Below are 17,870 nucleotides of genomic sequence, written 5' to 3'. Positions count from 1 at the left end.
GCAACACTCCCAGGTCTTCACAGAGTGGCATTTTTATTGCAGTATTTCGTTCATGGAAAATGAACAAAACTTTAAATAAATCACAATTACTTATTGCTTAGTATTTTGGATAAGTAATTCTTTAGTTTATCAGTACCCCCACGGCTTTCAAATGTGCATTCTTCAAATAGTTTCAATTACATATACATTCTTTCTCCTGAACAATAAATTATTCTTTTTTTAAAAAAAGAAAAAGATACATAATTTTAAAGTGAAGAAAAACAAAAAACATATATTTTTGACATTTACCTTAAACTTATATGAAAACAACTCTATGTTAGGTGCTTAAATATAAATAATAAAGGACATTATGTTATTTACAATGTTACACAGTAAGTTGAAAGAGTAAAAATCTGACATTAACTCATAAAGACAGTAAATGATTTAGGAAAACATCTAAGTAATGTACAGGGTGTATTTACAAAAGAATACATAATAGAACTTGTGATATGTGGCCATTTCCCTTTGTTTGCATTTGTCTGCAGTGTTTCATGGGCCTTTGTAGATAGAAATCTCATCTCTGTGGCTGGTGGAATGCAGCCAGTGCTAAATGATAAAACCAGCCTTCCTTATTTTCACCAATGTGAGCTGTGCCCCTTTTAACTCCAGGCCAGAAAAAAAAAGGAATAATTACTGAGCAAGTTACCCTGGATAAACTCCACCTGTATCAAGACAGTCACACTTAGACAAGGAAGATACAGCATGTTGGTGTGGGAAACACATTCACATACACCCTGTTAGTTTGTAGAAAGCATGAGGCTGTCCAGGTACTCTTGGAAAAATGTCATACCAGGCAACAAGGGAGAGTAGGATAGTAAAGGAATCTCGAGTGAGAAAAAGAGGTTTGCATATACTATGTTCCACTGCATACCCCTCAGAGGGATATGATTTCCAGGGGACAGAGTGGCTGTGGGACTTCTGGGCAATTACCCAAAAACCCACAGAAGCTTTTCATCTGCTGGGAACATAGGTTCACCCTCCTTTGAATGGCGACAGCACTGCCTGAGTTTATAAACAGGGTGGTTGGTTGAGAGCCACGTGGCAGTTAAACATCATAGAGATGTCCCTGTGAACACAAATCTGGTGGCCGCAGCAGGTAGCCCTGAGGAGTCAGCCGGCCTTCCTTATCAAGGGAAGCTCTTGTTTTACAGTTAATGCTGCCCCAAATAATGCTCCCTCTGTGATTGACTAGAATCAAGTTGGAAAGAAACTTTCCTTTTAGCCTGTTTTCATATATTATTGTAACCTGAAAATTTACAACAATTTTCGTGTTGTTCATTGCTCTCAATAGATTTCATTTATTCTTGAAATTATTCAGAATGAGACATGTGAGTACCCCTAAGTCTGTAGAATTTGAAACAAAAGTTGTAGTTTTAATTCATGATAGGATTTTTTTAAATTGAAATAGTCTAAGGCTGACTCAAAGGCAATATTAGAATAACTTATAGAACCTCTTTGGGTTGACTGTCTTCTTCTTCCTGCTGCGAGTTTACTCATTTCTACAGACCTGGGAAATCAGTGCAACTTCTGCAGCCTGACAGGGGCCCCTCCGTGTGGATTAACAAGCTGATGAGGGCACTGCTGGGCACAGAGGAAGTGGCATGTGAACAATGAAGGGCAGCGTGGGATATCAAATACTCAGAGTAACTTCAAAGACCTGCAGACAGGCATCTCTGTGGACTGTGGAAACTTGTAGGAGCTCAATGACATGACTCATGCCCAGCCTGCATTTTTCTTCTAAGACCTACTTGCATGTTTCTTCTCCCCTTTACCTTTAACATAGAAATTTGGTGAAGTAATAGGTTCAGTTCACCTGCCAACAAGAAGCAGTTACTCTCATTGACTTCGTGCCTGGTATTTTGAACCCCTTGCTAACCTGTTTCCCAATTTGTCACATGGCTCCCAGGAGTCTACTTGGAACCTCAGTAAAGCTCCAGCCAGATTCGGCAGGTATCAGGCAGGTCATAAAGTGGGGACCTGCAATTTTTACAAAAAGCTATTATTTTCCTGAATTAGCAGTTCTTTCAAATGTTAATACCTATAGGCCTTCCTTGGATTTACAATCCCAAGAGGACATGCAAAGTTTAGACCCATCTTAGTTCTGTTCTGTGAGAGTAAAGCAAAAACAAAGGAGGAAATGGGTGATGGCAGGCTGCGAAGCAGGAGGTCCGTACACAGGAGGGGGTCGTGTTTCTGCAGGGAAAGGTGCAATCTTTCCAACACGATTGACATTGCCTGATGAAGCATCACTCTCAGAAGGTTCTTACTAGTCACAAATCACATGCATGTGGGCCATTCCTGACAAAAATGTGCATGCATCGTCATGACCTAATCAAGGCAACACTGAAAAGCAAGAGAAAACGAATGAGGAGAAAGGAGTGGTCAACAAAACTGTTTAAAATTGCAACCCGTGCCACACAGCTGCCCTTCACCTGTGTCTTCTGTCAGTCCCTCCTTCTGGACACTCCTACTTCCCTACGATGACCAGTCACCACTAGGCACAGCAGGCATGTTTCCCTCTAGGTATTTCAGACAAGTGCTGAGTGTGCTGTTGGAGCTGGGGTGTTTGTGCCATAGCATGTCTGTTTCCAGCCAAGAAGACAGAACCAATCACTAGCTCCAAAATCAGTGAAAAAGACAAGTCAGGAATGATTGCACCTTGTCCAGCCCTGGTTTGATCTTCAACTAGATGTGCTGTTGTGTCATTCCCCCAGAGAGAAAGTGACATTGAGTCCTCCGATAAGGTGTTGGTCTTACCCTGATAGCAAGCCAGAACCCATTTTTCTCTGCTACCCTCGAAACTGTTGCTTTTTGGTGAAGAAAAATAAATTGAAATAAAATAAGTGGTAACTCCTCTTAGTGAGAGCAAGCTGTCTTCTGATGAATAATATAGGTGTGTTTTTTTTAAATCACAATATTACTTTCTTCATAATAGTTAACATTACTTAATGCAGTTTCCTGTTGTAATTAATAGTAACATGCTGTTGGATCTACTATTATCTCAGAGCCCAGTGAAGCAAACCTTTGGCTGGCAGAGTAGACACGACTCATTTCATAGACTGAATGCAAAAGAAAACCTCGTACAGAAGAGAAGAGTATTTGGATGGATGTGCCATTACAAGACGTACTGATTGGGTGCTACTGTAAGCAAACAGAGGAACAGTTGCAAGTCTTGCAAATCATACATCCAGTCAACATCATAATGCAATGCACAAGAAGCCAGCGAAAACGGAATACATGGGAGGTTTTGCTGAAATACTGTGGAAAAGCAATCACGGTAACGGTACAAAACTTGCTCTCGACATAACATAACATAAAGGCACCATTGATATCTTTCTCGTTTGGAAATACTGTAAAAAATTGCTACATATGGCACATAACACATTTTTACATACATATATTTAATTTATAAAAGTTTTTTTTCCTGTTTTCTATTTGCAGAACTGCTAAAATAAAATAAATTGTTTAATTTAAGGTGGAATACTTTATTATATAAAATAAAGTTTTACAGGTGTATCTATGTGTTTATTTAGGTTTTATACAGCGATAGGGTCTTGGTTAGCAATTACACTAGACAGCCTGGCCTGCAGATCCTCCTGTGTCGAGAAGCGGCCTGCTGGGTTAGTCCTGCTCTCAGCCAGGCGGAAGGCAGGTGCTGCCTCAAGACTGGCTGCCAGGGGGTTCTGTATGCCCAGGAAAGGGGTGGCTTCACCTACTCTTTCATCTTCTGTCTCGCTCTCTGAGTTACTGGTCTCAGCGCTTGTGTTGCTGTCCATTTCCAACCTGTTGGCAATGTGGCCATTGGGCTTGGTTCTTTTGGCCCGTCGGCTATTGGTGAGTTTCTTAACAGGCTCTTGAGCTGGCTCGTACTCCTGGGTCGTCTCATACTCCTCATCCTCCACTATCCTCAAGGGGCTAGGGGGCAGGCTGCTGCTCTCATGCGCGGGGTTGTGGTGGAAGGAGTTGAATTGCTGAGGGTGGTGGTCATACTTCTCCCGCAGCCGTGGTGGTGTCACCAGAAGCAGAGGTCTCTCTTCTTCCACAAAGGGGCTGACTGCCATCGAGGGCATGGACACCGTCGTGCTGGACACAGGTGCAGACATTTCCGAAGGGGGCGATTTGGGGGAGCTTGGCGTGTGGAAATCTACAGGTGACATACGAGCCGGGGTGGTCATTGCTGACACATACCTGTGTGAGCACAGAATACCCCGCATAAGTGTGGTGGAATAAGAGGAGTCATAGAGTAGGGAGGGTAAGGGGACAGAGGTCACGATAGTATATAATCAAGAGAACAAAGAATTTCTGTTCATCGTATACGTCTTGATTTTTACACTAGGACAGTCAGTACCCTTGGAATCTAAAATTATGTAGCCAAGAGTTTCCTTACAGGAGTACATGCACAGATCAGCTACATGGCCTAGCTCATCAAAGCTTTAAGGATTTTCAATCTCATCATGATTTTAAATAAAAGCATGAGTCAAGATCAGAGGGCACGAGGTCCTGGAAACCTGTTAGTTTGTAAGGACCAAGGCTGAGGGATTTGTAAAGGAAAGAAGTATTACTTAAATACTATACCTTCCTAAAGGCCAAGGGGTCTTAGAGAATGAAGCCCAAATGGGGAATGGAGGAAGATCTAAGATGAGTTGCTGAGAGCTGGATCTGCATGCATTTGGATCTGTGTGCCTTGTTTCTCCTTAGCTCAGCTATAAGGTTATGTCTTATGAAAAAAAGAGAGCATAGTGACTTAGATTTATTCCTGATAACAGTGTAACATATTTGTGTGCTTTAAATTTTTCCATGAAATGCTACTTCTTAACATTCAATTTGCAACTATCCATCCCAGTGACCAAGACATCCAAAGGTAAGCCTGAGAGAACCTTACATTGGCTTCACATACCTGTGTTCAATCTTTGGTCTACCTTTCTTCCAAAACTTAGAGCTGCATCAGTCTTTGGCTTATCTTTGTGACTGCTCAAGGGCTGCTGTACCATGTTACCTTATGTCATGTTATGGCTGATAATGCTCATTGAATCTTCTTGTCAAGACATTGAGTGCAATGTTTTTACCATATCATGCTTTACTCACCCGCCAACCGCCCCCCTCCCGGAATAAGAAGACCTGACTTGGCACTGAAAAAGACATGTGACTTACTGAGAGTCACATTTCTCAGCTTTTGATAAAAATGTTACCAATGCATAGCACTAAATGACTCTTTTCTTCACATTGGTGTTCTCAGAGTTTAATTTGACATGACCTGTGATGACACAGGACAGCACCATCTGAACATTAGTTAACAGGAACTTATTAACCTTCCTGCTTTCAGCCATGATTCAGAGTTATATGGATGTGAGATCAAGCTGTGTCTAAAATGGGAGAGTGTCTAGAGGTTGAAATATTTGGGGCCCGAATCTTCAGACTTTTTGCTTTATGAATACTTAAATTAAGCTCTCTGAGAAATGCTAATCCAAATTCAACCAAACACATAAAAGTGATTTATCTTTTCTCTCCATGATCTCTAGGTTCAGGTATATTTTGCAGTCCTAGAGACTATCTAGGGTACTCAAGGAAGCCTACCACAGTAGGGAAATGTCATTCTTTAAAGATAAATGTCACATGTGGTGAGAAAGAATTTATCCCTAAACTCTTTTCAGGTTTCAAAAAAGACTAAAACAGAATAGATAGACTTTTTAAGTACATAAATGTATAATTGTATGTGTATATCTAAGAGTAATGCTTTAAACTAATTTTGGACAATACCTCATTTTTCATCCATGAAAAGAGCAACCTTTAATTCCATAAAGCTTTGAAATACCATTTTGGGATATTTCATAGAAAGGCCATTCAAGAAGTGATTAGCAGGTTCTATATGACCTGTAAGCCCAAAACTGGTCCTCTTTTGTTTTAAGTACTTCCCAAGCCAAGAGTGGAAAAAGTCTACCAAACTATTTCCACCCACGTAAATACCAAATATATATTTGACATTATGTAAAGCTTTGAACAAATGGTCAAATATTAGACTGAGATGATACAGTAAACAAGCACACAAAACCCCACTGGATTTGAAAACAAACAAGTGACCGCTTACTGGTAGGCTAGAAATGCTGGTTGGGTATAACTCGCTCCCATTTAGGTGCAAATGGATAAAGAGAATCTATAAATTTAGTATTTCTATTAAGCATCTATTTCAGTTTACTTTCCTCCGTTCTTTATTTTATCTTTGCTATATTTCCCCAACCCAATCCAATACCCCCAGAAAAAAAGCCAAAACATTCTGGAATAAAGGGCCATATGAGAGGCAATATCTACTTTGAAAACCACCTGTGAAGACTGTCAGACGCAGCATATAAAATATTTATTTATTCATCCCTTCTTGGAATTTCATAAAAGGGATAATCTATGGTGGAACGCAAGCAGTTGTTCCCATGAGAGTCAGCAGTGACATAGCCCTTGATTTGATTTAACTGAGGCTGGAAGGTAAGTCGAGTTAGCACATGAGAACATGAGGTCAGTTCGACCAGAGTTTGGATAACTGGCAAATTGGAATTCTAGAAGGGTCCTTATCAATCATTGGTGCCATCTGTCTAAAGTGACAACTGAGGAAACAGATCCCGAGTGGGGCTGAGCCTAAGGCCAGAACTAGGAACTCCAAGTTGGCTGCACCTTCCACATCAAATCATTCCAGCTCGTTAAAGAGTCTGTTGCCTGTCGGCCACTGGGACGAGGTGAGAAGCTCAGAAGAAATGAGTTCAGTCAAACAGAAAGATGACTTCATCAACTAGGAGCACTCCTAGAACAGGCAACTGCTGCCCCTTATTCTCATTAGAGTAGATTTCCTTAGGTGAGACCGCAGGTGCTCATGGGGGTTCGCTTACTGGGGTTCTTTCTCCTCTGCAGTAGCTTTGCCCTTCAGTTTTACCTTTCACTATGAGGAGAGTCTCGGTAGGAGTCAGGGGTTTCTCTGGCATGCCTGAGGAAGCTGTTACATTCACGAGGGCCTCCCATGCCATTAAGACGTCCTCTTGGGCCCCCCGTTGGGCTGCTGTGCCTACTGTTTTCTACTGATGACATCATGATTACAGAGTGGCTTTCAGAAATGATGCTTTCAGTGTGTCCGTTGCTCCAGCTAGAGGGGAAATGTGAAAGGCAAAGATATTTTTTAGAAAATTATGTGCAAAAATGGAAATCAAGAGAATGACCAGACAAATATTTCAAATTATCCATGCATCGGTAGTTCATTATAACATTACTTGTCTCCGAATAGAATTGTTATAAAGATACTTGCTATAGAAAGGATCTTGATTTAGATTGGTTTTGTAAGGACACAGGTTATTCATTTGTTCACTCATTCAACACATTAATCAAATAGTGTTCTTATAATCATTCTGATCTTGACAGCTTAGGTTAAGGGAACACTTGCCCAAGTGAGCTACATTTGGAAGTCTTGTGTTGCCTTTGGTTGCACTCAGATATTGGTCACCAGGGCATTTTCTAATTTAGGGTTCACCTATTTAATCAATTTCTCATGTGTATTTCCCAGGGCAATTCAATCAATGGGAGAAGCCAACTTCTAAGTATTATATAGCATCTAAGACAGAATTTTCCCAGTATAGCAATTCAGTGAGTGGCTGGGCAAGAGTAAAGACAATCTCTAAAATAGAGAACAACTCTTGAGGTAGGTATCATTTCCCCTTGTTTGATGATGAAAAAATTAAGGTTCAAATTTAAACAGCAATTAAATAGCAAAGCCAGTTGATGTCCCAAGTCTGTTTTGTCCCAAACCATACACTTAACTATACTTCACTGCCCCATACGTGTGTCCTGGGCCTTTCTTAGGCAATGACAGCACAAGGAAATTTTAAAAAATTCATTCTTGGAGAAACCACACAATTATTTTTTTCTCATACCTGTGACTCGGAGTCTGGGTGACAGTAGTGGAATGATGAGTTGTCGAGGTATAGTGACTGGTGGAAAAAGATGTCTCCACTTCTCTTTCAACAATATGCTCACTAGAGATGACATTTTTAGATACGTATTGCTGGATAAACAAAGAGACACAACTTGAAGATTCATGTAAGTCAAAACATTAACACTGTCACACACAAAAATCTGTTCTAGTACACATAATAAACAATAAATTTCTTCATAATAAATTTCTTTTCTCCAATGTCCAGATAGAAAATCCTATTCTGGTTACTGCGGCCTTTAGATTCAGTGAATGGAGTTAATAAGTTACTCTTTGGATGTGCTCTCAATAGAGGTCCTACAGTCATAACTGCTCATTATCTTTTTTTTTTTTTTTTTAGTTTGTTTCCAGTTGATAACATGACTAGAATTCAGTAAAAATCTTTGTCCAATATTCATTTTTTGTCATGGTTGTTACAAGGGATAGAAGAATTTGTTTAAAGTCTCTATATTTTGGATCTACCTCTGTTTTACAATTTCCTAGTGCCCATGTTGCCCAAATGATACAACTGGAATTTTTAAATTGTCAGTAGTAAAAGTAGCAAGGCTACTGAGAGATGGGAAGGATGTATAGAAGTTGTTAAGGTCACACATCTCGAGAAAGCACATACTACAAAGAGGATCCATATGCAGTGCAAGTACATTCTATTTCATTTTCATCACCCAATCACAGTAGCTATTTACTGTCTTCTCAGCAGGAGAGGCACATTCTGAAGTTGTTTTTAAATGCTATTTGTATTTACACCAAATTAAATAGAGGATGAGGCATAGAAAAGAATACCCTCAGATGAAATAGGGCTTTGTAATCTGATGGGCTGTGAATGCTAAAACAACCTGATATATTCATGGAAACCCCAAAAAATGCAACTTGAATTACGCTTGAAATTCTAACTGGTTCTCTTGGAGGAAAGGTTATTCCATGTGGAATCCTGGGACGGGCGGCTAGCTGGCTTTAAGAAAAAGATGGTGGTGTCCACATAATGAGCTACTTCCAGTCTGTGTACCATTTCACTCTTGCTCCTGGAAGGCAGTGTAACTCAGTGTATCTAATGAAAATAACATTTTACACTTACTCAACACTCATTAAATGCCACTGGGCTAAGTGTTTTATGTAGGTTCTCTTATTTAATGCTAGCAAGAACATCCTGAAGTAGGTATTATTTTTAGGCCTGTTTTCATGATGAACAAATAAGGTTTAGAAAGGTTAAAGCCTAAAGTCACACAATGTGTGAGCCATGAATGGAATCCAGGCAGTCATTCTGCTTCCTACGTCTTGTAACATTCTTAGTGACAGCTTATAGGTGTGTCTGTAGTGAGTGCATTGATCGACCATGCAGAACATTCTAATGAGCACTGATGGGGGTGGAAAGCAGCAAAGCGTGCTAATGTATTTGCACCTTACTCTACCAGTCTCCTGTAGGTCTCCGCTACAAGACTTACTGATGGTTTAGAAACCACCCACTCTGAACTTGGGTCCATGATATATTTGCTCCACACAAAATATACCTTTTTCTATAGAATAGACAATGGTAGTGCAATACAATCTTTAAGCTTTGCTTATAAAAAGTAAAAAATCAGAGAGAAATGAAGAAAACAGGAAGAATGATGGTGGAATAGGAATAGAAAGAGCAATACTTCTAAAGCCAGGGAAACTGAGTCCAGCTCTGACCCTTCTCTGTAAAAAAAAAAAGGGGGTGAGGTTTGAAGATGATATCGAAAGACTTTGCAGAATCTAATATTCTATGACTCAGTTATATTTCAAAGCCTGGTAAATTTTAAACAAAGGGCTTGAGTGGTTAAGGGTAGGTTTCATCAGGAGGGCGTGCCATCACGTAGACAGAGTCAGGGAATAGGAAAGCAAATGTTCTTCCAGTTTTGCTGAGAAGCAAGTTTGATAAGTCACTTGACCTTTCCCTGCCCTAATTTCTTCCTCAGTAAATCAGAATCTGCAAATCATCAGGCACGGTGAAGCCTCTAATAAAATCACTCTAAAGCCCTTAGCTCCGTTCTCAGTACTAATCAGTTATAGGCTGGAGCAGCCTTCATTTCCAAATTAGAAAAATAAAACATTTCCTTCGGATTCTTGTATCATTAGTTTTCTAATTTTCCTTTGTGTTTTTCTTTTCTTTCTTCCAGCTACGGCCTCCCCGCAGAACAAACCCAACGTTATTATTCCAACCCCTTAATGAACACTTTAGAAGAGGAAATGTGCTGGTTTTACAGTAACCAAATCCACTTTAAAAAATGTTCCCATTATTTTCTCCTGGCAAAACCTTGGATTCCTGGAAGCCGTGGAGATTAATGGCAGCAGCTAAGAGCCTAAGAGCTTTAGAAAATAAACTTCAAGGTGCCTGAACAGAGGGGAGATAGATGCTCAGCGTATCCACTGGCCAGAGCCAACCTACATTCACCAGCTGGACGTTCTCGGGGGGCGGGTTGGGGTGGTGAGGCCCGTTGGCGATGTTGACCATGTTGTTTCGCTCGGACCGAAGACTCTGCCGAAGCCGGTCGTGAAGCTTTTTCCGCTGTTTCCTGCATATGGAAAAGGGAGCATTTACTTTTTTTCTATTACTTACATTTATTATTTCAGTCAATTCCTTATTTCACCAACACATAACCCGGGCAGTGGCTTGGTGGTGAGGGAGGGGGGAGCAAGGTGGTGCCATTTCATCTTAGAATCTGCCTGTGGGCAGCCAGAGAACCACAAATTCTCTTACCAAACAGGTGTAAGAAGCCGAATGGGCTTCTCACAGAAATGAAACTGGACTGCTGAGAGAGAAGACAGAAAGAGGAGAAGATGGGATAAGTCAGGTGGATATTTGGCTGAAACCCCATCTTCACTAATCCAGCCATCTGTGCCTAAGTCTTACAGGTGGTCATCTGTCTTGGGTAACAACTTGCGCTGTGCAATTGATAAAGCTGATTTCATTTATAATTTTGCCTGTTGGCCTATAGAAAGCGCAGTTAGTTTTGAATCTGCACATTTTCCATAGTGTGTGTGCATGCATGGTACTGTACAAGAGTGAAAATGTGCATATTTTGCCTGTAGATTTGGGGATAATTGTAACAGGATCGTACTCTAGCAACTTTTGTTTTTTTTATATAACTAGGTATTAAATATCTAAAAAGACTCTTAAGGGAAGAGGTTAAGGGGCGGGGGGTGGGGGAAGAAGGACCTATGTAATACTTTCAAAAATAAAGATTTAAAATAAATAAGTAAATAAATAACTCAAGGTGACTCCATGAATGCTTATCTCTGTCGCTTACTCAATTCTGGCACCCAGTTCTGGGGTTTTAGGAAAACACCATCTATGCCCTGGATTTTATGGAATAAAAGCACTGTCTTCATTCCTCAACACAACATTCAGATCGTAATAATATTCCCATGACTCGCTTTGGCAAGAAAATTTATGTGATGAAGCAACAAAACAAAACTGTTAATATTTGTTTAGACTTGAAGTGGAGGTCATACGTCAGAAAGTGGAGGGAATTTGTGTCACAAAGTGATTACAATTGTGAATATGGACCCAGTTTAAAGGATCAAAAATAGTGAACACAAATCTGTTTCAATGTTTTCCCTTTTGTTCTTTCAAAGCAAGTTTCACTCGATTTTCCTCTCAGAAGATTCCTTTTGTGCATCTCACACTCCTGAGCATCTGAGCTGGAAAGTTCATGGGACAGAATTAAAAAAAATAATCAGGATAATACTCAGAAAACGGCATCTCAAATGCCACCAAGCGTTTCCTTTATCTTCTAAAGGTAATTGCAAACTGGACGTGTCCCCAGCAGTGTTTGACAAGTGCACTTCTTGCACCCACCACCCTCCTCTCCCAAGCACACACATGCACACATGTGGGCCCCATACAAGCCTGCCCGTCCAGCCCTTTCTCTGGTCAGGGGGCTGTGGTCACTCATCAGAAGTCTTCTCAACATTTTCACACCAATAGGCAGTGCTTTCTAATTACGTGGTTAGGAAAGGTGCTCAAATGGATGATTCAGAAGAAAAACTAAGGGGAAAAGTCCCCCTGGGGTCCCTCTCCCTCCCCCCCACCCCCGCTTTTTTCCCCCAAGACAGGGCTGTGGGGATGGGTTTCTGCAAGGCCTTGCAGGCTGCCCTGTCTGCGTTGGGAGGGCGCAGCGCGGAGGAGGAAGGTTTACTTGGTTTTGCAGTAGGCCACCACACACATGATGCCGACCACCAGCAGGGCGATGCAGATGCCAGTGATGGTCAGCACCCTCTTCTGGTAGAGCTCCTCTGCTTCTGGAAAGGGACGAGAGCAGACGTCACCAAAGGCCCCTGACCCTGGCCCGGGCTTACAAGTGAACAGTTGGCATGCTACATGGCACTATCCATGGTCACAAGAAATAAATATGTGACAATTCATTACTGTTGCAGACATACTTAAGGTACAGCATAACACTGCTCTACATTGTGAGTATAAACGGCAAAGCCAGATGGGGCCATTTACAATAAAAAAACAGTATGCCATCATATTATTTTTAATTATAAGCTATTGATACATAAGTATTAAACTAGCAAATCATAGACATTGATTATAATAAGGTAACTATTTGGTTAAAACTGTACTTTTTATTTAAAAAAAAAATATCTTGCCAACATCTCTTGCAAAGACAACAGGAATCAATGCCAATAAAAGGAGCTGGGTTTGGCACCACTGGGACCCTCCTCTCTCCCCTTCTCTCTCCACCCCCAGTCTCTTTTGATTTCCCAGCTATTGTATATTCCAGTGGTCTTTACAAAGAACCATTTATAACTTAATGAAATAAACTCAAAGACATTTGCAAACATGAGCTTGGCTTGTAGTGAGCAACCAAATTGGGGCAGGATCCCTATTACTTCACAGTAAAATGTGAACAGAAGCCACCGGATGTAAGACACTGTATCAGAGAAAATCCAATCTGGTGGCTAAGACAGTCCTGGGCCAAGGTGAAGGCTGCTCTTTGGAGGACAATTATTATTACATCACCAATTGCACTTAGAGACCTCATCTCTCTGTATAAAGGAATAACTAGCACAAATAATATGTAATTTGGAATCGATTATACATTCCTGCATTGACCAACATGGCAAATTAGCTCATGTAGATTACACTAAGGAGGTGTGATAGTTAGAATTTTGAAGTAAAGGTACTATTATATCCCAAATGCAGCCAGTCTCTTATGCATGAAAGTCTTTCTATTTGCAAATCAGTTTTTGGGGGGCAGACAACGTGATTCTATGGTAGATCAGGTTCTTAACAAGATTGGCTGACTTAATGGTGAACCTGATTCCTTAGGAGCTGAACTTCCAACCAGTCTAATTACACTTATTGGAAGATAGTGTGCAGGTCACTGAGAAAGAGAACTCAACCAGCACATAACAAGCAGGGTCAGCTGTGCTTGGTTTTCTGATTAACAAGCTGGTCAAGATCTGGGGGATATTATACAAATGAAAGCCTCTTATCTGGACATCAACATGGGCCTTCTGAACATTTCCAGTTGACATTCTCAGTCTTGGTGACCACACCTCTTTTCTCTATTGAAAGAGAGCAATTCGCAGGAAGTTTCCTTGAAATGAAAAAGTGCATTTTAATTTCTGTGACACAGTGGGCCTTATCATTATACAAAACATTTCCTACAAGCCAAGCCCACGGTAATCAAATTCCAGTTAACAGGTCAGGAACATTGTCAAATCAAATTAATAGAGCACTGATTATTCACAGGAGGAGGAGGAGGAGGAGGAGAACAGAAGTCAGTGGGTAAAAGACTAGAATGCCGCAGAGATTAGACAAAAACAAACCAGAAGGGTTGGAAGTGGAAAGGAAAAACAAACCGAGGAGGACAGACAGACGGACAGAATGACTGAGAGAGGGAGGCAGTCAGGGTCAAGGCAAAACAAGGTTAGAAGTGGAGGAGTCATCTGAAGTCCCTGGCCCAGCATGCCTGATACTAAGGGAGGAAAAGAAACAAATAAAAGAAAACCAGAGGGAGGAAATGCTCAGGTAGGAAGCAAAGGTGGATGCAAAGGTGGAAGGGTTACCCCATACAGCATAACTCCTAACCTAGGCTGGCCAGCACGGGGAAGCCACGATTAGGAAGCCAAGCAGCTGGTGCACTGCGGTGCAACAATGAACCAGGAGACATAAGAGTGCTGTCACATATTTTTGTGCCGCAAAAAGTCAAGTGAGGAGTGGAATGTGAATGCTTATGTGTTAATTGCTTGTGTCTACTGCCTCTCCTCCCCCATAGCCACAGGACAGGGAATTGCATTTTATGGGGTGCTAATCTGTGAGCTGGTGCAACTGGAGCCTCCTCCGTGACCTGGCATCCAGATCAGCATTTAGCAGGGTTACCCCATGTCAAGAAGCAGAGGCAGCACCGCCCCGCTGGTCCTCCAGGGGACCCCAGACACAGAGCAAGGCTCCTTGGGTGACAGCTAGCTGGTTAAGAAATTGCAGTGTACGAGTATTATTGCCAAGAAAATGAGGACCCTGCCTTCTGTGTCCTTTTTCACTCTCTTTAATTTTTCTTCTTTTAAAATAGTAAGGGGCTTGGCTGCGTTGACATCTTAACATCGTATCTTTAGGAAAACTGGGAAATTGTTTCTGCAAACTAAAAAAAAATGGGCTCTACCCAAGGACTAAAAGAAGACCAAGCATCACGCGTACTCTCAGGGATTCTTTTGCCAACTTTTTGATTGTTAACAATAACAGAATAGATTGACCTGGGTTTGTGAATCCATGGCATTCTTCCTATGTTCTGTAGGAAGGCACACATTGCCCTGTGAGATCAGTCATGGCAATAAAAGGGCAGCACAATAAAGGCCAAGGGGTAAAGCAAAAGTGCTGAGATGAACTGATGAAAGCCAAGGCCCATAGAACACGGATGTGGGACTAGGATTCTGTATTCACATCAGCACTTATTGACTGCCTTAAATGTTTCTCATCTGCTTCTGTTTGATTTTCCAATGATTCCCTAGATCAGGTGGCCCCCACAATATGAATACGTTAAGAGGAAAAATACTCGATGAAAAATAATATAAATACCCCACCCCCCTTTTTTTCTCCTTATTTTTTTTTTTTCCTAGTGTAATGGGGTCAATAGGGCAACAGTAAATTCGAGGCAGTGCTGAAAAAGAGAAGCCCTCGGTCCAATTGGCAGCTCTGCCGTAATGAATGGAAATGCTGCTGAGACTCTGCTCTTTGGTTTGGCTGGACATTCAAGTGAATCAGATTGAGCATGTTTTTCAGTAGGATCTGGCCAGGCCAAGAGACAGAGGCCTTGTCTTTCTCAATTTTAATTGACCTTTAAGGTCTGACTTTCCTTAAGGGTGGACTGGTCTAGTCTTGGGACTGTGGAGTCTTTATTAACGCTTACGATCTTACTAAAGGCGAAGTGGTATATCTGAACTATCCTTTACCTTCCTTCACTGCTCAGGAATGGGAATAATAAATTCTATAATCAGACTCTGATGTGATAAAGTAGGAAAGATGCTGTTAGGGAGAAGAAGGGAGGTGATTGTGGAATGATCTTCCTCCATGCAGGAAAGGCCAATACGCCTTTTCAGAAGTAAGTGGGTCAATCCTTATCCCGAGGGAAGTAACCCATATAGATAATTCCTCTCATGTAGGCGACCTGCCACTCAAGTGCCATTGGTAGGCCCTCTCTTGCCTCTCACTCTTGGCAGGTGTTACTCTGATGTTCAAAGATCACATATAAATGTGGGGGGGGGGGGTTTCCTCATTAAATGGTTTTCTCTTAGGAGATTTTTGGAGGAACGGACAAATAATTGGGTTTCTATTCCTGCAACTGGTAGAGCCTGCGACAGCCTCGTTTCCCACAAATACTGAAAAGTGTATTAGCTGTCAGCTGTGAGGTTGTCAGCCAAAATGAAAGAGCAGTTGGAGGGTGCCCTCCCTGCATGATGTCACTGACACCATGGATGGGGAGCAAGATATTCCGTTAATCAGGACACTGTTGACCCATTACCCATTCCAGGGCTGTGTGCAGTGTTCATGAGGCCTGGCGCCTGCGCAGTGGAGCTTCTGGGAAGGTAGCACGGCTTCCCCTCCTCCCAAGACTGGCCTTTTCTACCAGCTATTTAAGATGAAGGCCTTCAGAAGGAGCATGCTCCAAATTCATATGCTCCTAGGAGATATTTGATGTTTACAGTATTTGATTACTTGTCTGGATAATCTTAGTGACTCAAGTTTAATTCCATTAGCACTAGAATTTCCACCTAAAATAGCACAAGGCTTCTATCTTTCTGTTTTCTATTTCCTTGCTCAGGAGATAATGAAGCTGACTAGAGTCATGCTTGAATAGCTCCAGAAAATCAGAGCAATTCATGTCTGTTCATATCATATTGTTTTGCAATGTAAGGGTTTTCTGTTACTATATTGCACATGATTTTTATATTGTATGTCAAATTCCCATCAGTCTAAGATGTGTTATTTTTTTTAGGGTGAAATATTTAAAACTTCTTTGGTTCTCAGGCCTCTGGTTTGGTACCTCCTGTAGCCTTGTGTATCATTCCAACTTACCCCAGCTCTTAAATAACAGCATGGCCAGATCCAATCAGTGGGTCAAGGAACGTGGGATGTATGTGAATTTGCAGCAGGTGAGGTGATTTTAAACTCTAAGTGAAGCTTGGGAATCTAAAAGCTGCTGTGCTCAGTAACATTTTGGGTAAACTAATCATAGATGGGAAGTGGAAAAATCACTTTAGTTATAGCTGTATGATCCCTTCTAAAGAAAAAGGAAATTAGTTAGGAACTGAAAGGTAAGAGTAGGGAGGGAAAAAGATTACAGCTCATAGGCTCTAAATTCTGCAGGCTAAAAGGAATGATGATTGGTCCATACCCATAAATTCAATCCCAAGATGCTCTGCCAATGCAGAAAGTTGACAAAAAAAAGAAAGAAAGGGAAAAAGTTTCAGAAAAGAGCAATACACTGCACTCCAAAACACATTACACATGACTACTATGGCTCTCTGTGCGTGCACACTGAACAGGACAAATGGTGGTTGTTAGCGAAGCAGTGCTCAGGTATGCCTCCAGGAGTCCACAAAGGGAACTTCTCTTTCAAGGGGTGTGCAAATACCAGCACACTGTGACTTTATTAACCCTTAAAGGACCTCACTGAGGGAGAAGTTGTATAGCTGAACTATCCTCTATGCTCCTGCTCCCATGTTGTTTAGGAATAGAAATATCATATTTATAATTACAAAAGGCATTTGGCATTACTTCGTTCCTGTCTTTTTAAAAGGTAGAGGCAAAGTTCCAGGTAGACAAAATTATTTCCCCCAAAGACACACAGTGGCAGAGCCAGGAATACAAGCCACGAGTTCAAAAATTTGGTCTGAAAATTTTATTACATTGGATTTATATTTTTCATTAGTTATGCTCTCATCTTTCTTTTTGATTTTTAAAAACACAGTCTCCTTGCCCTGGCCAGTGTGGCTCAGTTGGTTGGAGCATTGTCCTGTACACTGAAAGGTCAAAGGTTTGATTCCCGGTAAGGGCATATACCCAGGTTGGGGGTTCAATCCCCAGTTGGATGCCTACTTGAGGCAATCAATTCATGTTTCTCTCTCTCTCTCTCTCTCTCCCCCCCCCTCCCTTCTTCTCTCTCTTAAAAAAAATCATCTTTGGGTAAGGATTTAAAAATTACTAGAAAAAACAAAGACAAAAAACAACTCTATCTCCTTGTCTCCTAACTTGCTTTCTCCACCTCCCATGTGACATCAACAAACATTTCTGCTCCAAAATCCAGAGAGGGCATTGGGGCATAGAACCTGCTTCCAGTTTTCTCATATCATTCCTGTACGGCACAGCAAACGCTTAATGCCTTTTTCAAATTGTTAAAAA

General features: G+C 41.3%; 1 protein-coding gene across 7 annotated transcripts in view; it reads right to left on the bottom strand.

Annotated features, from left to right (window-relative positions):
- Window positions 1–336: 336 nt before the first annotated feature.
- The window catches only part of NRG1 (neuregulin 1), a gene marked incomplete at both ends in the record, with an annotated part of 981,791 nt that continues 964,257 nt past the window's right edge, over window positions 337–17,870 (bottom strand). For 3 of the 7 annotated variants that reach the window (XM_079779291.1, XM_079779292.1, XM_079779289.1), the window contains 5 exons: window positions 337–4,227; window positions 6,956–7,162; window positions 7,944–8,074; window positions 10,407–10,533; window positions 12,160–12,262. In XM_079779291.1, the coding sequence (XP_079635417.1) occupies window positions 3,576–4,227; window positions 6,956–7,162; window positions 7,944–8,074; window positions 10,407–10,533; window positions 12,160–12,262 (1,220 nt within the window). Of the gene's footprint in view, window positions 4,228–4,614; window positions 4,757–6,955; window positions 7,163–7,943; window positions 8,075–10,406; window positions 10,534–12,159; window positions 12,263–16,863; window positions 16,888–17,870 lie in introns of all 7 variants that reach the window. The other 4 variants (XM_079779290.1, XM_079779288.1, XM_079779293.1 and 1 more) reach the window with 2 other exon arrangements.

The sequence above is a fragment of the Cnephaeus nilssonii genome, assembly GCF_951640355.1.
Source record: "Cnephaeus nilssonii genome assembly, chromosome: 8".
Classification (NCBI taxonomy): domain Eukaryota; kingdom Metazoa; phylum Chordata; class Mammalia; order Chiroptera; family Vespertilionidae; genus Cnephaeus; species Cnephaeus nilssonii.
Note: the sequence above shows the minus strand (reverse complement) of the source record. Positions and strands in the feature narration are given on the sequence as shown.